This window comes from Octopus bimaculoides, chromosome 2, assembly GCF_046866305.1.
Source record: "Octopus bimaculoides isolate indiv1 chromosome 2, ASM4686630v1, whole genome shotgun sequence".
NCBI classification, from domain to species: domain Eukaryota; kingdom Metazoa; phylum Mollusca; class Cephalopoda; order Octopoda; family Octopodidae; genus Octopus; species Octopus bimaculoides.
The window spans coordinates 156,886,196-156,907,972 of NC_142929.1; the positions used below are offsets into that span (position 1 = coordinate 156,886,196).

The 21,777-nt window shown below is 36.4% G+C and overlaps 1 protein-coding gene and 1 long non-coding RNA gene across 3 annotated transcripts in view; one reads left to right on the forward strand and one right to left on the reverse strand.

The window, feature by feature from the left end:
• Positions 1 to 6,468, forward strand: part of LOC128247042 (uncharacterized) — a 32,759-nt gene extending 26,291 nt beyond the window's left edge. Inside the window, exon 3 of the long non-coding RNA XR_008263471.2 lies at positions 4,520 to 6,468. This is a non-coding gene — a long non-coding RNA (uncharacterized LOC128247042). The remainder of the gene's footprint in view (positions 1 to 4,519) is intronic.
• An 8,760-nt stretch (positions 6,469 to 15,228) lies between these two features.
• Positions 15,229 to 21,777, reverse strand: part of LOC106878236 (insulin-like peptide 7) — a 56,103-nt gene continuing 49,554 nt past the window's right edge. For both annotated transcript variants that reach the window (XM_052965942.2, XM_014927405.3), the window contains exons 3-4: positions 16,729 to 16,934; positions 15,229 to 15,559 (exon numbers count right to left, since the gene is read on the reverse strand). In XM_052965942.2, coding sequence (XP_052821902.1) covers positions 15,339 to 15,559; positions 16,729 to 16,934 — 427 coding nt within the window. In that variant the 3' untranslated portion in view covers positions 15,229 to 15,338. The remainder of the gene's footprint in view (positions 15,560 to 16,728; positions 16,935 to 21,777) is intronic.

Here is a 21,777-nt window from a genome sequence, read left to right on the forward strand (position 1 = left end):
CCATTCTCCCAAAACAATATTTACACAGAATTGCCTTCCTGTCGAAAATCTCTCTATAGAGTCTTGTTGTAATCAGAAACTAGACGATGAATCAAATATCAGCAACAACAACGACAGCAACAACAATAAATCATGATCTTCATTATTATCATCATAATCATTCCCGTCATCATTATCGTCATTGCTGTTGTTTTTGTTATAAACATCATTATCAATATTGTTATTACTTACTATTTGATAATACATTTCTGTTGCTTTGAGAAGGTAATTAATGTTAGCTGATTGAGTTAGATATTGTGTGGTCAAGTCAAAGATCTTGTAATACATCTACTATCTTATTTAATCTATCTAATGTCTATTTCCTTCACGGCTGGTAGTATTGTGGTAGTAATTTTATAGATTCAAATAAACAGAATCCCAGAAGAGGAAAAGATTCATTGGATTTCTAGATGTAGATGCACATGTTTTGTAAATGTTAGTGAACACCCACGAAAATTCGTAATATTTTCTTTTTTTTATTTTATGATAATTCTATTTACTAATTTCTCAAGTAGCAAATTTGTTTCTAACATAAGGACAATACTACATATTTGATGCTAGGTATCACAGATGCGCCGCCAAGTAGGCAGTGCCTACCTTGAATAAAATAGATCGATAGCAACATTCTCCTTTTATGGTAAAATATGCACCTAATTCAGTAACATTATGAAGGTTACTCTGATTACTATGCTTAAAATACAAAATGTTTTTTTTTTTTGTAGATTAGTTGGGCATAGTGGAGGCGCAATGGCCCAATGGTTAGGGCAGCGGACTCGCGGTCATAGGATCGCGGTTTCGATTCCCAGACCTGGCGTTGTAAGTGTTTATTGAGCGAAAACACCTAAAGTTCCACGAGGCTCCGGCAGGGGATGGTGACGAACCCTGTTGTACTCTTTCACCACAACTTTCTTTCACTCTTACTTCCTGTTTCTGTTGTGCCTGTAATTCAAAGGGTCAGCCTTGTCACACTGTGTCACGCTGAATATTCCCGAGAACTACGTTAAGGGGACACGTGTCTGTGGAGTGCTCAGCCACTTGCACGTTATTTTTACGAGCAGGCTGTTCCGTTGGTCGGATCAACTGGAACCCTCGACGTCGTAAGCGACGGAGTGCCAACAACAACAAAGGTAGGCATAATTCGCCCCTGCCTTTCAATCTCAGTATTTAAGTTACGCGTAGTAATGCTGCAGTACACGTGCTGCGTACACTCCTACAACGTTTTCTTTACGGGCTATAAAGGCAGAAGTAAATCTGTCTTCAACTCAGTCGCGTGCCTGTATTTCGCTAATTTTTTTCAGTCTTTTACTAAATGGTCACCAACTACCTACCCTGAGTAATAACTGACGACACGTGCCAGCTAGGTGTTATTCGAATAACATTAAATAAAATGTCCTTTTTTTTAAAGTGGTAGTTTGTGATTGGAGGCAGATATGGCTGGTATTTCTTGCAGGTTAAGTGCTCGCTAAACAGTGTCCTCGTTGATTCCTCATTGTCCGTCTACCAGTAAATTTGTGGCATGAGTTCGTTGTAACAGCTAACGGTTATATACAGTTAGTGTGCTGTTTGAATTACCAGTGTTTAGCCAATTTACAAGATTTACATTGAATCAAGCCGAATGTATATCAGTTTGGAAATGAATTGAAGTGCTTTAGCCACAAAGGAGAAACCTAGTTTTGAGATATAATTTTGGCAATGTTCAGCGTATAAGATCACTACAAGTAATCACCAGATACTAGCATTTTAGTTGCATGTCGTAGATGTCTAGATAGGGTTTAATTATAGATGGGCTTGCTTGAAAGGTGGTTTTTATCCTGTATTTTTGTGGTGTTGAAGGAAGAGTGTTGTCGTGACCTCGATGAAGAATTCTCCCAAAGCCTCTGTGCCTAACATTGTGTGTGCGTGTGTTGTGTGCGTGCGTGCGTGCGTGCTGTGTGCATGTATCAGTACACGTGCGTTGAGCACGAGAAAATAATCAAACTTGTGAATGTGTGTGTGTGTATGTGTATACGTACGTACATACATACTTACGTACATATGTTGTGTGTATGTATGCATACATACATAGACACACACACGCGCACACACACACACACACACACATATATATATATGTTGTTATTGTTGGCATTCCGTCGCTAACGACGTCGAGGGTTCCAGTTGATCCGATCAACGGAACAGCCTGCTCGTGAAATTAACGTGCAAGTGGCTGAGCACTCCACAGACACGTGTACCCTTAACAGGGGTTTTCGGGGATATTCAGCGTGACACAGTGTGACAAGGCTGGCCCTTTGAAATACAGGCACAAGAGAATCAGGAAGTAAGAGTGAGAGAAAGTTGTGGTGAAAGAGTACAGCAGGGTTCGCCACCATCCCCTGCCGGAGCCTCGTGGAGCTTTAGGTATTTTCGCTCAATAAACACTCACAACGCCAGGTCTGGGAATCGAAACCGCGATCCTATGACCACGAGTCCGCTGCCCTAAACACTGGGCCATTGCGCCTCCACTATATATATATATATATATATATATATATATATATATATATATATATATATATATATATATATATATATATATATATATATATATATATATATATATATATATATATATATATATATATATATATATATATATATATATATATATATATATATATATATATATATATATATATATATATATATATATATATATATATATATATATATATATATATATATATATATATATATAACTCTCCACAAACACAACAGTATATATATGAGTATATATATGTGTTAAAGTCTGTCATACCGGCCATGACGAAGGGAAATAGCCCTGAAACTCGAGTCGCCTTTATATATATATATTTATATTTATATATTTATATATTTGATCCTTTATATTGAACACTCAATATTTCATCTACATTCAATACTTTCTTTCATGGTGCCATCCATTTTTATTTTATTTTATATTGTATATTGTATATTATATTATATATTGTATATTCCATATTCTATACCCCACATTAGTTCTGCAGGAATATAAATAAAACATAAAAAACAGACAGTGTTGGAACTCTTTTAAGAAAAATAATATATTCCTCTATACACAATCATACAAAAAAACCCACCTTTAATGTATTTATTTTTACTCGCATATATATATATATATATATATATATATATATATATATATATATATATACTGTTGTGTCTGGGGAGAGTCATTTTCTTTTGGTGCCTTATAATTTAACACACTCACCGGTAAAATTTTCACTTATCTCTTATTCTTATTTTCCTAAAATTTTCGTTGCGTCTTGCAACCTTTTCAATAGTCATACACACATATATATCCATATATATATATATATGTATACACACACATAAGTTATTTTATATAGACAGAGATAAGTAGGTAGGTCGGCCGGTAGGTCGGCCGGTTGGTAGGAAGTAGGTAGATAGCTAGGTAGGTAGGTAGGTGTAATATCTACCTACCTATCTGCTAAAGAGTTACAAAATGCATTTTCTTCTTTTAGCCTGCAGGGAAAACAATACTCATGACTCGTTACAGACTTGTGGGAGGTGGTTAGGAGGGTATCCTTGAGCTGGGAATTTTGAGCGAACGCTTGCAACAGAGTGGACTCCGCTAAAGCACCCAAAGTACCAGTTGGTGTTAAACCGGGTGACAAGCTCTGTCTGTGGATTGTTATCGTAGTTCCTCAGCCGGTGAGCTGTCAGAATCGTTAGCACGCCGGACAAAATGCTTAGCAGCATTTCGTCCGTCTTTATGTTCTGAGTTCAAATTCTGCCGAAGTCGACTTTGCCTCTCATCCATTCGGAGTTGATAAAATAAGTAACATTTGAACACTGAGATCGATGTAATCGAATTACTCCCTCCTTCGAACTTACTGGCCTTGTATCAAAATTTCAAACCAATATAAGAAATAAAACTTGCGGTTATGGGACGTTCTTGTCTTTGTGGTATGAGTAATGTAAGTGAAGTGAAATGATTCTAATTGGGATATCCAACTCTTGTTATGCTTACATTTATATCGCCATATCCCACAACTACAAAGGATCTTAATTCAGCGAGGAAGCCTATATGCAGTAACTCGATTTGCTAGAGATAATGACCAAATTTCTTAAATTTATTTTCATAAAGGACAGATATTGACTAATGTACACAGAAGTATACTATGCCTGATTGATAAAAAAAAAAGACGGTATAGTCATCGTTGAAACACTTTTGTCCATTGGTTTGTTCAATGAAGGTGGTGGTGGTGGTGGTGGTGGTGGTGGTGACGATCTTACATTTGCGGTAGTCGTTGACTTTCTCATTTTCATATGGATTCCATCTTGAAATTATTTGCTATTTCCTAAAATTTCAACTTCGTTTCATTTGAGTTTTGTAAGCTTAGAAATCACTGCTTTATAATTTATTAGCAAAGGTCAGAGAATTTGTTTTTTGTTCGGTTCTTTTTTTCTTTTTTTGTAGCATCGCCAATACTGATGAGGTCAGGGAGAATAAACTGTGTCTCACTGGTGGTTACAGCATGTAAAAGAACATTAAGATCTTCCTTCAGACGGAGACGTCAGACTATTTTCAACAGAACAGTTTAGTGTATCTGAATAATAAATCGCAATGGATTATGTCTGCCACAAGCAAAAAGGTGAAGTCCATCCAACGAGCTTCCAAACAATTTTCAACTATCAAATTCATTCACAAGAATTGGGTCAACACAAGGCAATGCATGAAAACACTTTCCCATGGTTCAAAGTAATAAGATCGAACACAAACCCATGTGATTAAAACTCAATTCCTAACTACTCGGCCATCCACACGACGAGTGGTTTTATTCAGATATGCAGTGTTAAGTTATTATATTCTACACCCTAAATAGTTTATTCAATGTCTACCCTGTATAAAATGGCTGTATATACTTTTACTATTCTATACTTCTTTCATCACCACTATTTTGTGTTTTATAGAATCAGTGGAAAAGAGAAGAATGAACAAAAGAGGCTTGACTTTTTTATATTGTATTGCAACTTAGTATGTTGCATATTGCAACAATACTCATTCACGGTCTACCCTCTCTCTCTCTCTCTCTCTATCTCTCTCTCTCTCTCTCTCTCTCTCTTTCTTTCTTTCTCTCTCTCTATATATATCTATCTGTCTGTCTATCTGTTTATCTATCTATTTATTTATCTCTTCTACAACAGTAAAATTGGAATTTCTTGCTTCCGTCAATTATAATGTTACTTCCTAGTTAATAGCATGACTTCCGGCGAAGCCAATCAACCGTTCTAATCAAACAAATGCGATTTGTACAAAAACGGTCAACAAAAATGAAACACTTCCATATGTACGTAATCGGTGAATATTTTATATCACACAAGCTAGTGAAACCGTTACCATTAAAATCTCGGCAATATTAATAGATAAATACTTTACAGCCTTCTGATGCATTTTGTTTACTGAATTCCCAGGTTACATAGTTTCCCTCAATGCACTCATCATTCAGAAAGCTTTATGAAATTTAAGAGGTGTTTATCGCGTTGCAGCTGTTTCTTTCTATCTCCGACAATCAAACAGATTGATTTTGAAATACATATAATTCCAATTGCACTTCCTTACTTTAATAAGTAATAAAAGTTTCATTTAGCTGATGCCATCAAAACTGTAAATACTAAAATGTTTCGATAATATATTTGCTCTGTTAGACATCGAATAAAGCAATGTAGATATGTATTCAGCTGTGACATGGTCGAAATTTATAGATTAAAGAATACGATCGACTGCTTCTCAGTTTGAGTTTTCATGTGTATAAGTTGATTCATACATATTACACAGCACCAACTACCGCTGTTTTTAAATAGGAAGAACAATTCAACATGGAGAACTAGTTTCCTTATTCTAAACTAGTTGAACATTTAAGTATCTCTGCTGTATGAATTTTCGTAGGTGTACAATAGTGTGGGAGATGCTTTTTTTTTATTATTACTGCATGACTACAATTAGAGTAGTGGAGGCGCAATGGCCCAGTGGTTAGGGCAGCGGACTCGCGGTCATAGGATCGCGGTTTCGATTCCCAGACCGGGCGTTGTGAGTGTTTATTGAGCGAAAACACCTAAAAGCTCCACGAGGCTCCGGCAGGGGATGGTGGTGAACCCTGCTGTGCTCTTTCACCACAACTTTCTCTCACTCTTTCTTCCTGTTTTTGTTGTGCCTGTAAGTCAAAGGGTCAGCCTTGTCATACTGTGTCACGCTGAATATCCCCGAGAACTACGTTAAGGGTACACGTGTCTGTGGAGTGGTCAGCCACTTGCACGTTAATTTCACGAGCAGGCTGTTCCGTTGATTGGATCAACTGGAACCCTCGACGTCGTAAGCGACGGAGTGCCAACAACAACACTAAGAGTTATGATTTCAAATACTCTTTAGTCTTTGTTAACCCTCAGACTCATTTACTAAGACTATATCGATGCATAGTAGATAGATTAATAGGAAAATTACATGTCGGACAAAGTGCTTAGCAGCATTTTTTCCGGCTTTTACGTTCTGTACTCAAATTCCACAATATTCAACTTCACCTTTCGTCCTTTAGGGTTTGATAAAATACGTACCAGTTGGGCACTGAGGCCGATGTAACTGACTTAGCTTACCACACCTAAAATCGCTTGCCTTGTGCCGAAATTTGAAACAAATTATAATTATTTATAAGTTGGTAAGCTAACAGAATTATTAGCATGCCGGATGAACTGCTTGCGGTATTTAGTCCGTCGCTACGTTCTGAGGTCGACTTTGCTTTTCGTCCTTTCTTTCTTTATCTTCTTCATTATTTTTATTTATGATCATAAATCATCAAGCTGGCTGAATCGTTATACTCTCGGACAAAATGCTTAGCAGCATTTCTTGCGGCTGTTTATGATCTAAATTCAAATCCCACTCGGACCAGCTTTGTCTTTCACCCGTTCTGGGTCGATAAAATAAAGTACCAGTCAAATACTAGTGTTGCTGTAATCGACTGCCCCACCACCACCACCACCACTGCTTCATCAAATTATAGGCCTTGTGTTTGTATTCTTTTCTTCTTTTAATTGTTTCAGTCATTTGACTGCGGCCATGCTGGAGCACCGCTTTAGTCGAACAAATCGACCCCATGGCTTATTCTTTGTAAACCAAGTATTTATTCTATCGGTGTTTTTGCTGAACCGCTGTTACGGGGACGTAAACACACCAGCATCGGTTGTCATGCGATGTTGGGGGGACAAACACAGACGCACAAACATACACATACACACATCCATATATATATATATATATATATATATATATATATATATATATATATATATACGACAGGCTTCTTTCAGTTCCCGTCTACCAGATCCAGTCACAAGGCTTTGGTCGGGCCGAGGCTACAGTAGAAGACACTTGCCTAAGGTTCCACGCAGTGGGACTGAACCCGGAACCATGTGGCTGGTAAGCAAGCTACTTACCACACAGCCACTCCTAGAAACATTTATTACTATCATCTTTTCAAGCTTTGTATGAGTTTCTAATGTATCCCCGGCACACCTCTGTTGTTTTGGTATGTAAAAAATTGTCTTTTGAGGATGCACAGTGGTGTTCAAAATTCTACAGAGTGTCCACAAAGTCTGGGTACACGGGATTAACACATACTTTAAGAAATTATTATTTCTTATATTTAATTGTTTATGCTATGATTTTGTTTACTCCATGTACCCACATGGGAATTAACACATATTTCTTACATTTAATTGTTTATGTTATGATTTTATTTACTCCATGTACCCAGACTTTATGGACACCCTGTATATTAGCTTTTCTTTGTTGTGGGATTTCTTTCGTTGTTTCTGGAGCAATTGTATATTCTTTTAAATAGATTAAGTACAATATAAATTTCCTTATTTTAGTGATTAGTAGGGAGGGGGGGTTGTCTTTGTTTTTGTTTTTGCTTGTTTTTCTTTTTCGCATGTGCTGTCTGATTAATGTTGTGTTGAACGATGATTGTGTATGATATGTTCTCAGGGATTTTTATTAATGATTGTTAACTGTAGAACGAGTGGTATGAGCTGTTGCCGATATTGTGTCAGATATTAGTGATGTAAGAATGCCTTATATTATTTTATTAAGTTGTGATAGTGTATACATGTTTTATGTGAGTTATGTTATTTTATTGGGCAGTGATTGGTAAATAAGATGTAGTCAGTGGTTACCATTATGTCATTGTCTTCGCTAGTTAACTATGTATGAGTCCGTATGTATGTATACATATATACATATACAGCATTTATTCAGCTGTTTACTCCTATATTATTGTTTCCAATAGTTAACTCTGTGTGTGTGTGTGTATGTGTCTGGCTGGCTGGCTGTCTGTCTGTGTGCGCGCATGCGTATACAAGGGGATGCTGAAAAGTTCCTGGCTTTGGATAAGAGAAAATACAAGAGGATCAGTTAATTATGATTTTATCCAACATATTCCTCTCTCAGATTCACACACTTTTTGCAGCGGTCCTTCAGTTTTTCTAATCCCTGTAAAAGAACTCGGAAGTCTGAGCCTCTCACTAGGCCTTTCGCAATACCTTTAAAACCGGGAACTTTTCAGCACCCCCTTGTATATCTATTCAATGGTCACTACTATTTAAGTAAGATCTCTTGAATGGCCATTCCTACATAACAAATCAAGGAATTACCCGGTGATTTCATAATTTACTGATTGATAGAGTAAGACACTGACCATTATTTTGGAACACTTGCAACTGTTTGTCTTAAACAGAATATTCTAAGGCGTCACAATCTATTATAAGTTCGTAAGATCAAGCAGAATTCAATAGAACAGAAATTATGAGAAGTAGTCACCTCAACAGACAAATCAAAACGAGGCTGATTATATCATGAGTAAATGAAACAAGAGATAGAAGCCTCGGTATCAAATATTTGTTGTATAAAACGAAATAAATTTATTTTACATGAAGCGTAATTAATTCTAATGTACAGTGGAAGCTGCTTATTATAATCATGGTAAATGCTATCAACTGGTTGTTGTCATCAAAATTAGCGTGCCCCAAACTCTCTATTTAAAATGAATTTAAAATTATAATTATCAGTGGTTATACTAATGAAGAAATTGTAAATGCAGACGAAACTGGATCAATTTGGAAACGAATGCCCGATAAAACTTTCTCGACAAAGTGAGTAAAATTACAAGCAGAGTCCAAAGTAGATGATGACCGTCTAGCAATTTCATTGTGCCGAAATAGTACTTGTGGTTTCAAATTAAAACCACGTCAATCAATCCATCAAATGCCCGGGAAAACTGACAAAAGTGGTCTTGTTTCATCAGGACAATGTTCCATCACGCAAGTCCTTGCTTTCAATGGCTGCTATGTGTGACTGTGGCTTTGAACTAGTCGATCGCCCTCCCTATTCTCCTGATTTGGCCCCATCTGACTATCATCTGTTTCCCAATATGAAAAATCACTTGGCTGGGAACCAGTATCGCAGTGATGATGACGTCATATCTGCTGCTGATGACTTTTTTGGCAAACAGGATGAAAGCATCTTCACTAATGAGATCCAAGCACTGCAACACCGATGGAAGAAGTGTATGCACCGCATGGGGAGCTATGTTGAAAAATAGACCTCATTTGGTAATACTCCATGATAGTATCTTGATCAGCCTATGAACTTTTCAGCTGATCCTTGTACAGAGACATAGCAAAAATCTCGGCTTCATTTACTCCAAAATATCATGAAATAAACGGTGATAATTAGCTTGCAAGTTGTGAACTTCAATGCGAAAGAGCTTTTAAATTTAGAGCAGCTATATACATATAAGAATGAGGACAAGACGAAATAGGTGAAGTTGAGAGGTAAGCGAAAGAATTCACAATTACAGATGGAAAAACAAATGATAGAGCGGAGTTGAAAATACACTCAGCTATAAAGAATCATACAGAAAAAGAAGAAAGAAAAGTTGAAAGAAGGACCCCTCTTAAAAATCTTTAAAAACAGCCAACAACAACGTGGTTTTCTTTATATATATATATATATATATATATATATATATTGAAGCAAGTCAATAAATTTGTAAAACAAAAAATTGCGTTCAATTCATTTTATTTATCTTTATTTATATCGATTCTCACACGTTTTTCATGAAAAGTATTTCAGAAAAATATAAATTTAGTATTTTTCCGTGTCTAGACATCAATTGGCGATTTTACGTGTACTTTATATATTCGAAAACTGCTGTGATCCTGCAATACACATAACCTAGAACAATCGAAATTTCTGTGCAATTGTGTGTGTGTGTGTGTGTGTGTGTGTGTGTGTGTGTGTGTGTGTGTGTGTGTGTGTGTGTGCTTTGTACACATACATATCTGTGTGTGTATATGTGTGAGTATGTGTGTATGTTTACATACAAACAAACATATTGGGTCAAGTACAGAGAGAAAAAAGAAAAATTGGAACAAATATCCGTTTATAATACTTAAATATACATCACTGCCCGTGTTTTTGCTGATGCAAGTCAATAAATTCGTAAAAAAAGAAGCTGCGTTCAATTCAGTTCCTTTACTTATATCGGTTTTTCATATGCCTTTCATAAAAAATATATGTTGGCAAGCCCTCACACTCACAAACACACTCACACACACACACACACACACACACACACACACACACACACACACACACTACACAAACACACTACACACTTGCATCACTATCTGAAGACGGCCCATACATTCAATCCTATCAAGCGAGATTATATTTTTAAACGCACACTCCTACAAAATTACCCACATCAACTTTTCTGACGCCATGTCATTGAACAGCTATTTCTCCTCATTATAAATTCTTCTCCTTTCTAATCTCCCACTTTCTAAATAACTTTTCCTCCTCCCCCTTTCCCCCTCTCACTCTCTCTTCTCTCTCTCTCTATCTCTCTCTCTCTCTCTCTCTCTCTCTCTCTCTCTCTCTCTCTCTCTCTCTCTCTCTCTCTTCCTATTTATCTATATATCTATCTCTTCTCACCTTAATTTTCCCCATCGTTTCATTTTCTTTCAGAAGAACGACTAACGTACGAAACGTCAAATACGAACTTTTATTTTCCCATAAGCGCCAAATTAGCACTTAATTGAGCGCACTGTATTTCCTCTATGTGAATATGTTTCTCTTGTTTTGCTATCTTCAATTAGCACTACACTTGTGTGTGTGTGTGTGTGTGTGTGTGTGTGTGTGTGTGTGTGTGTGTGTGTGTGTGTGTACATTATTTAAAACTGAGTTTCGGTTCCATCCAGTGTTTCGTGGGCTCGCCACACGCACATAATACGTCAGGATTGATGGGCCCACAAAACTAAGTTACATGGAGCCGAATCAAACTGTTTTTAGATAATAGATGTAATTCCTACTAAATGTATTGAGTGCAACTTTCTTTCGATTATTACTCACTTGTGTGTGTGCGTGTGCCTGTGTGTGTGTGTGTGTGTGTGTGTGTGTGTGTGTGTGTGTGTGTGTGCGTGTGTGTGTGTGTGTTACTCAAAACAGTATGATTCGAATTCTTACCAGCCCGACAAGAAACTTGAAGTAGCACGGAATGAGTAATACATGTAACTCCTAATAAATGTGTTAAGTGCTTTTTTTTTTCGTTTATCCACCCATATATGTGTGTGTACGCGTGTGTGAAACCCCTTCGAATGAGCAACACAGAATCCACGTCTCCATACTTAGGAATGACCAAACATGAACTACTGTTGGAACTTACATACCATGTACAGGAAACTTTTTTACCATTTCTATATACCACTTTACTCGAATAATGGAACAGCAACTACAATGTCTTATATTTTTATTTTTTATTTTTATATTTTTCTTATATATTATATTTTATTTCTACTTTTATTCTCTTATTTCCCTCTATATTCCCTAACTCCTCCTTTTCCACATTAATTCCTTATTTTGAACTCAAGCATTCACCTCTATTTAACCATCTCACATCGTCTCTGATGAAGGGATATTCATAATATCCCAGAAACAGCTGTAAGACTATATCTATATCTCTTTCCTTAACAATGCCCTGAAAACTCCTCTCGCAGCCTTGGCTTTGTTATCTCTTTTGTCTAAGATATATATATATATATATATATATATATATATATATATATATATATATATATATATATACAATATACACACACACGCGACGGGCTTCTTTCAGTTTCCACTAACCAAATACACTTACAAGGCTTTGGTAAGCCCGAGGCTATAGTAGAAGACACTTCCAAGAGGAACTGAACTTATAGCCATTGGTTGTGAATCAAACTTCTAACCGCAGAGTCACGCCTGCGCCTATGTATATTTTTATTATCTATAGTCATCAGAAGTTATAAAGTGACTCAAGAGCCGAGTGTCTGATACATGGGGTGCACGAAACGCTTGGCTCTTCAGTAACTTTGTAACTTCTGCCTATTAAAAGTAGTATACATACATACATACATACATGTAGTATGTATGTATATATATGTGTGTGTGTGTGTGTGTGTGTGTGTGTGTGTGTGTGTGTGTGTGTGTGTGTGTGTGTGTGTGTGTGTGTGTGTGTGTGGTTTTTGCCATTTTAGTAACAAAATAAGTTAATTAATTCAATGGAATACAATGTCTGCAGGTCGTTCAGTACAGAATATCCTCCATTTTCTAATTGCTATATATACATATACATATTTCACTGTCTTGTCTTGTTCTTACTGTCTTTTACTGTCTTGTTCTCACTGTCCTGTTCTTGTTTACACTTTCACCCTCCGCAAAAAAATTCCAAATTTTATTTAATTTGCTTTGCAGGAAGGACTGTTCCAACGAAGTCGCGTATTGTCCTTGCCTTCGAAACGCGGAGTAGATGGAACAGGGACAACTGATGAAGGGAAATATTCTTTATGTTGCATGTCTCGTTTCTCTGTTTGTTTGCTTCTTTTTTTTTTCGTGATGTCCTGTACCCATATATGCATGTATGTATATATATAGTTGTAGGTATGTACATATATGCATATATTTATATATTATTTATATTATATATATATATATATATATATATATATATATATATATATATATATATATATATATACTCACACACACAGAGAAAAAGAAAGAGATGAATAATAGAAAATTGATTGAACGACATGATTTAAAAACGTTACTAATGTTTCAACCCATCGTTACACATTGATAATATGATATAATAATTACATTGTGTACTCACAATCATCCATTGAGGGCGTAAGATGCGTTTCCTCAGGCTGGTTATTTTAGATAAGTCCTTCGTTAAATCATACTGTCAATTCACTCGGTATGAGAAATACATATATACATACATACGCAGGCTCACACATATGTATATATATATATATATATATATATATATATATATATATATATATATATATATATATATATATATATATATATATTTATATGTAACGACAATGAAAGAAAACAGTACTCAATACATTATGTAGAGTATATATTTATTAGGCAACAGTTGGTGATCTGCACCATTATAATTCTTCCACGCATTGAACCGCGTGAACGTTATGTCCAATGATAAATGTCCCAGTCAATGTGGTGCGGATGTTCGTGAATGAACGATGAAATACATACATACATACATACAGACATACATACATGCATACATGCATGCTTTCTTGCATATATATATATATATATATATATAGGCGTAGGAGTGGCTGTGTGGTAAGTAGCTGTGTGGTAAGTAGCTTGCTTACGAACCGCATGGTTCCGGGTTCAGTCGCATTGCGTGTCACCGTAGGCAAGTATCTTCTACTATAACCTAAGGTCGACCAAAGCCTTGTGAGTGGATTTGGTAGACGGAAACTGAAAGAAGCCCGTCGTATGTATGTATATATATATGTATGTGTATGTATATGCTTGTGTGTCTGTGTTTGTTCCCCCAACATCGCTTGACAACCGATGCTGGTGTGTTTACGCAAAAGAGACCGATAGAATAAGTACTAGGCTTACAAAGAATAAGTCCTGGGGTCGATTTACTCGACTAAAGGCGGTGCTCCAGCATGGCCACAGTCAAATGACTGAAACAAGTAAAAGAGTAAAAGATATATATGTGTGTGTGTGTGTGTGTGTGTGTGTGTATGTATGTATGTATGTATGTATGTATGTATGTGCATGTGTGTGAATGTATGAATATATGGAATAATCGGGTTCACGATTTCAACCGCTAGTTCAAACAGTGACGAAAGGTACCAATGTAACAATATATGGGCAACAATGTTCGTACGTGATTGTTTAATTGTATATTCATATTAACAAAATAAAATATATACACTATAATTGATGTATTGAATACGTTTTCCCTGATGTGTAGATACAAATATTTATCAAGCTCTTTCTCTATACGTGTGCTTATGAGTGGTGTGTTTTTATACATACACACATACATACACAAACACACACACACACACACACACACACACACACACACATATATATATATATATATATATATATATATATATATATATATATATATATATATAAGAAACACGGATTTTAAAGATCACCTAGTTTTTGGAATGGTTTTTTATATAATACCATACCATACTATATTCTGGTGTCTAAACATAAGTACCATATTCAATTTTTTTAATCTAAATCTAAACCTTTTATATATATATATATATATATATATATATATATATATATATATAGAGAGAGAGAGAGAGAGAGAGAGAGAGAGAAAGAGGAGAGAGAGAGAGAGAGAGAGAGAGAGAGAGAGAGAGAGCGATACGTAAATGTCGAACAATGAGAATATGTGGATAAAAATTCTTTATTTGTGTATTAGAGCTACCATTGGTTTCATGTTAAGAAAATATTTTAATATCTTAACAATCTTAATCCGGAATCGAGACAAACACCATTTCTCCATGTGATCGGCTTAAAAAATTGTTGAGATATTAATATATTTTCTTAACATGAGACCAATTGTAATCTTAGTACACAAATACATACATATATATATATATATATATATATATATAAACAATTTGTATACCAGCATATGAATTTGCACATCTATTGCATTTGTAGGGTATGGGGTATATGGCGAAATACTCCCGAAAACAGAAATCAATCCAATATCCAAAAAATGTTGCGTATTTTATTTGTTTATTTAAATTCATAGCAAAAATAATGATTAATTGAGAAAATCCAAAATGTAAATTTGAAGACGGGTACTGTAGAAGATAGTACCAGTAAATCAGAAAGTTGGACAGTTGCCATTCTCACCTGAGGTTTGATATCGGGAATGAGAATGACAGAATTCTGCATACTCTTCCCATGTACAACCTTTCATATAACAACACTCTTCCATGATTCCGCCGGCTTGACCTCGTTTAACCATCGTGTGCTCCCGTTTTAGATAGCTAAATGCTTCGGAGTCCTGCAGTAAAAATGGAAACCTGAGGGAACGTCGATGACCTGTAAAGGATAAGAGCAAATGCATGATTATTAGAATTATTAATATTGTTATTAATATTATTAAAGGCGGCGAACTGGTGGAATCATTAGCACGCCGTACAAAAAGCTTAACGGCATTTCGCCCGTCTTCACGTTCCGAATTCAAATTCCCCCTAGTTCGACTTTGCCCTCCATTCTTTCGGAGTCGATAAAATATGTACCAGTTGAGTACTGGAGGTCGATGTGATCGACTTATCTCCTCCCCTAAAATTTCTGGCCTTGTGCCAAAAATTTGAATCCAGTATTTAGTTGAGTCCTTTTTACATTTTACATTCGAATCCTGCAGAGATCTATTTTCCGTCGCGGTTTTTTTCTTTTTCCTACACACAAATTATCTAAAGCAAAATTTTCGAATGTGTCCTTTCTCTTTTAAGACTGTAGGATGTGATTCGAGCCAGATTTAGCTGCTAACTTTAGCAGATCGAGTGATCACAAAAAGCTCCCTTCCTCGACTTGACAGAGCTCTTAATAGATGTTGATTCCCATTGTTATTTGGAAAATTTGAGACGCCAGTAATAGTTCCAATTACAAAATCTATCTTCAGTTAATGATATCCTTTTATCCTCATATGAATCTAATATTCTACTTCTTACATTTCCGCTAAATGTTTCAGATTGCATATTTACGTGGAGATTAGTGTATTATTGGTTAATTCATAAATACGTTTTAGGTAAAAATTCTGCATGTCTAAAGATTCGATAAACTTTCAAAGAAAATATTTTGAAATCACAAATATCTTGAATCATATAAGGTGAAATGTTATTCTTTTAAGAAAAAATATATTAAGATTTCAGAAATATCAAAAGTCCAAAATTTATGATATTTCGCACCTTCAAGATTCAAAGATCTAACTCCTTTTTTCATAGCAAAGTTATTGTAATATAAAGCTATACAATTTCAATATTAAGATATCTTGAAACTACAAATACACGAGAACAGTTAAACTTTGCATTCGTTTGATAATAAAGAAAATTTAGGAAAAATATCAAAATCGAAAATGATAATCTGTGTTGTATCATTGTTACACAATATTAATTTTAAAATATAATACTGTTATCATGCACAATATTTACTGGAATACTCTTTAAAATATATTTTGAAATGAATAAATTTATTTTAATATGACTTACGTCTTAACTGGTGTTGGCTGAGAGGTCTCCTGACGTCATTAGTGTCTACTGAGATATTGGTGCTCCGGCGAAGGCGGCGTGGAGGTCGTTTGTTAATGATCTTGTAGATGTCGTTTTGACAAGCAATGCTGATATGTGGACCTAATTCTGCTCGACATCGCCGAAAACATTCTTGGTTCCATACATTTCTCCAATGCTGGAAGTTCCTACGCGAAATATATACACACATATATATATACAGATACATATATATATATATATATATATATATATATATATATATATATATATATATATATATGGGAGAATTTACGAAAAAAACAACAGACGAAGACAGGTGGTGTAAACAACAAATGGATGTAATAGTTTAACGCTCGGGAAAAGAGAAAGTCTTTGACGTTTCGAGCCTACGCTCTTCAACTGAAAGGAACACAGAAAGAAATAAGGAGAGAAACATATATATATACAACGGCAAGTTAGTAGGGTTATGTTGTTCATGGATTTGGAAATAGTGTTGTATGTGATGGGATTGTAGATAGTAGTGGTAGTCTTCTACATATATTGAGTTTCTACGAGGAATATTAATAGAGAGCATGGAAAATACGAACAAATATGAATCTGTTGTTGTTTATCTCCAAGTCACACACACACACACACACACTCACACACACATATACACACACAGACACAAACATACACTGAATGAGTAGCCCTACGATCACAGGTCTTCCAGATATGCTCATTTCGTTTTTAATATCCAAACCTCATTCCATAATATTCAACTTTGGACCATTACTCTTTTACTCTTTTACTTGTTTCAATCATTTGACTGCGGCCATGCTGGAGCACCGCCTTTAGTCGACCCCAGGACTTATTCTTTGTAAGCCTAGTATTTATTCTATCGGTCTCTTTTGCCGAACCGCTAAGTTACGAGGACGTAAACACACTAGCATCGGTTGTCAAGCGATGTTGGGAGCCAAACACAGACACACAAACATACACAAACATACACAAACATACACAAACACATACATACATAAATATATATATGTACATATATACGACGGGTTTCTTTCAGTTTCCGTCTACCAAATCCACTCACAAGGCTTTGGTCGGCCCGAGGCCATAGTAGAAGACACTTGCCGAAGGGCCCACAAGGTGGGACTGAACCCGGAACCATGTGGTTGGTAAGCAAGCTACTTACCACACAGCCACTCCTACGCCATTGTTCATTGATTTATTTTTTTATTTTTATGACTACTAATCTCGCAAATCTCATTAAAATGTTTGGAGGGGTTAAATATCAGACTTCATTATCCAAAGATTCATTCTTTAAAACGGTAGGTTTTGATTTAAGGGAGATTTGGCTAATATTTCCTGTTGGTCGAGTGACGACGTACAAGCTATGCCTTTGGCTCGCAATTATGTATCTGCTATTAGTCGTGGGGGGGTAGTTATGGTTGTAGTATTGTAGATAGTACTGTTGTAGTGATTTTAGTAGTGTAGGTGGTAGCGACGGTACTTGTAGAGGTGTTGATGGGAAGGTGATAGTCGGAACATAAGAATAGTGGGTGTGGTGGGTGTTGTGGTTCTAGTGATGGAAGCAGTAGTAGTGGTGGTAGTACTCGTAGCGGTGGTGGTGGTGGCGCTGCTGCTACTGGTGCCGCTACTAGTTCTGGTAGGTTTGGAAAAAGTGTTGTTTGTGATGGGGAAAGCAGGTTATGATGTTGGTAGTGTTGGTGATGGTGTTGGTGGTAGTGGTAATGTTGGTTTTAGTGTGGTGGTTGTAGTTGTTATTGTGATGGGGGTTACTGTGTTGATGGTAGCGATGGTGGAGGTGATGGTGACGTCTGTATAATTCATATAGGGTGATATACAATAAATATATAATGCAATAAATATATAATTGGTAAGATTTACAATGCTTATGTAATTGATATAAAGGTGTTTATTGTAAGCAAAATTAACATAGAACTCAACTATATATATAATATATATATGTGTGTGTGTGTGTGTGTGTGTGTGTGTGTGTGTGTGTGTGTGTGTGTGTGTGTGTGTGTGTGTGTGTGTGTGTGTGTGTGTGTGTGTGTGTGTGTGTGTGTGTGTGTGTGTGTGTGTGTGTGTGTGTGTGTGTGTGTGTGTGTGTGTAAAAAAATACAAAATGGGACAAGAACGCAAAACATCCAGATAGACGATACAAAGAAAACAAGGACGGGTCATTCGGAGTTTTCTTTCATCAGTCAAGTTCCAGACTATCTTTGCAATTTCGGCTGATTATATTAGAGATTGCTCCAATCTAGCCAGCCCCAAGGAAAAACTAAGCTAAGAGCATTAGATTCCTTGGGAGAAAGCAGCGAATGCATACGAAAACAAGGACGGAAAAAACGGAGAAAGTTACACAAATACAAATAATAAGACATAACAACAGGTGCCTTTCGACTAAGGACGAATTAAATTAACATGGCGTGTGTGGAAGTAAAGCCTTACGACAAGGATACAAGATTTCACAGGTACAGGGAAGAATATAGATGTTGCACGGACAACGGCCGAACCAAGAAAGAAAGGTCAGGCTTGGCCGAACACCGGTCACGTGAGGAGAGAAGAGAGAGAGGTAGAGGCAGAGGGACAGAAGAAATAAAAAGGGACGAGAAAAAATGACAGAGACACAGTGAAGTGAAAAGAAGAGGGAAAGTGAGCATGAAGAGAAGGCAATGAAATGCGAGAGAGGGAGAAAGAAAGAACGAAGAGTGAAATGAACGAAATAAGCGTGAAAGGGCTGATGGAAGAAGGAAAGAATAAAAGAATAAGAGAATAAAGTCGTAAAAGATTTAGATAAATATATAATTACATATAAGAGACCAAAGTGTACGTATGCCGCTATATATAGAGAGAAGAGAGAAAAGTAGAGGCAGAGGGACAGAAGAAATAAGCAGGGGCGAGAAAAATGACGTCACTGTGTCCCTGTCATTTTTTCTCGCCCTTCATTATTTCATATATAACCTGTCGTTATGTCCTGTTATTTGTATTTGTGTAACTTCTCCGTTTTTTCCGTCCTTGTTTTCGTATACATTCGCTGATTTCTTCCAAGGGATCTAATGCTCTTAGCTTAGTTTTTCCTAGGGGCTGGCCAGATTGGAGCAATCTCGAGTATAATCAGCCGAAATTGCAAAGATAGTCTGGAACTCGACTGATGAAAGAAAACTCCGAATGACCCGTCCTTGTTTTCTTTGTATCGTCTATCTGGATGTTTTGCGTTCTTGTCCCATTTTGTATTATATATATATATATATATATATATATATATATATATAGCGGCGTACGTAGACTTTGGTCTCTTATATGTATGTATGTATGTATATATATATATATATATATATATATATATATATATATATATATATATATATATATATATATATATATAACCGACTACAACCAACGCATCAATACTAACAACATCATCGAGCTATTGGGTTGGCAACTAAGTTTTTTGCCAATTTGGGAATTTATTGCATTTTTAAATTTTGGAATCTATTTCGTTTGCTTGTTTTTTTTTCTAGTTAATTTTAGTTAATTTTTGTTTATTTTCAGATCATTACAATCGAATGTCAAGTTAAGAAAAACGAGCATTTTCGACACTTTCTTTTTGCCTTTAATCAAGGTTCTAAGGCCGCAAAGCTGCTCACGACATTTGTGCTGTGTATGGAGAGGGTGCCATAGCTGAAAAAAACCATTTGTGATTGGTATGCCAAGTTCCAAAATGGAAATTTTTACCTCAAACACGCGCCTCGTTCTGGCCGTCCAGTTGAGTTCGATGAAGAGCGATTAAACCAACTTTTGTACGAAAATTCTCGTTAAACGACAAGAGAACTGGCAGAGAAAATGGAATGCTCCCACACTGCTATAGAGAAGCATCTTCACTCAATGGGAAAGGTTCAGAAGTATGGAGCATGGGTTCCACATGCTTTAAGTGACAACAACAAAAATCAACGAGCCACAATCTCCGCTGGTTTGCTTGCTTGTCACCGCTCAACTCATGGACACAAGCAACGATTTCTTTACCGAATCGTTACTGGCAATGAAAAATGGTACCTGTACATCAATATGAAGCAGCGTAAGGAATGGCTTAGTCCCGGTAAACAAGCGACACCACGCGTGAAACAAGATCTTCATCCGCGTAAAACGATGTTGTGCGTATGGTGGGACTGGGATGGGATTATTCATTACGAATTGCTTGAACGGAACCAAACGGTCAACGCGGAACTCTATCTTCAACAGATGGAACGACTCAACACGGCTATTCAAGAGAAAAGACCTAATCGGCAGCATGGAGTTCTGCTGCATGACAACGCCCGCCCTCATATCGCCAATATGACCAAAGAAGTCATTCAAGCGCATGGCTGGAAAGTGCTGCCACACCCGCTGTACTCTCCTGATTTGGCACCAACAAATTTCCACCTCTTTCGATCTCTTTCAAATGCTATGTGCGGAGTTTCGTTCAATACTGATGCAGAATTGAGAGCCTGGTTGGATCAATTTTTTGAGCCGAAATCGGGTGATTTCTACCAACGAGGTATTGAAAATCTTGTTGAATGTTGGGAAGAGGTTGTAAACAACAAGGGTGAATACATTATTGATTAATTAGTTGTTATTTTTTATTAAACCTTTTTAAAAAATTTAAATTTAAAAAAACCGCGGGAATTTAGTTGCCGACCCAACACATCTATGAGCGAAATGTAAACTTTATAACTTACAAGCATGTCACCTGATGAGGTTTCTTCTGCACTGTGGGGTGCATTCGATTCCATTATATCATGCCCCACCCACTAGGTAGCTGTGCAGAAGTATGCGGAAACGATCGTTGTGATAAATAAAGTTTCCAGTACACTCTGTGTTCCGTATCAATCATTTAGAATATACTCAGCATGCACAGAGTAATTCCTAACGTAGATCCTACGACCAGACGATGACGTCTGGTAGCCGTAAGTGGTGAACGTACTCTACCGACACACTTACTAGGGACATAAGGCTTGGATGCTAAATTTAAAT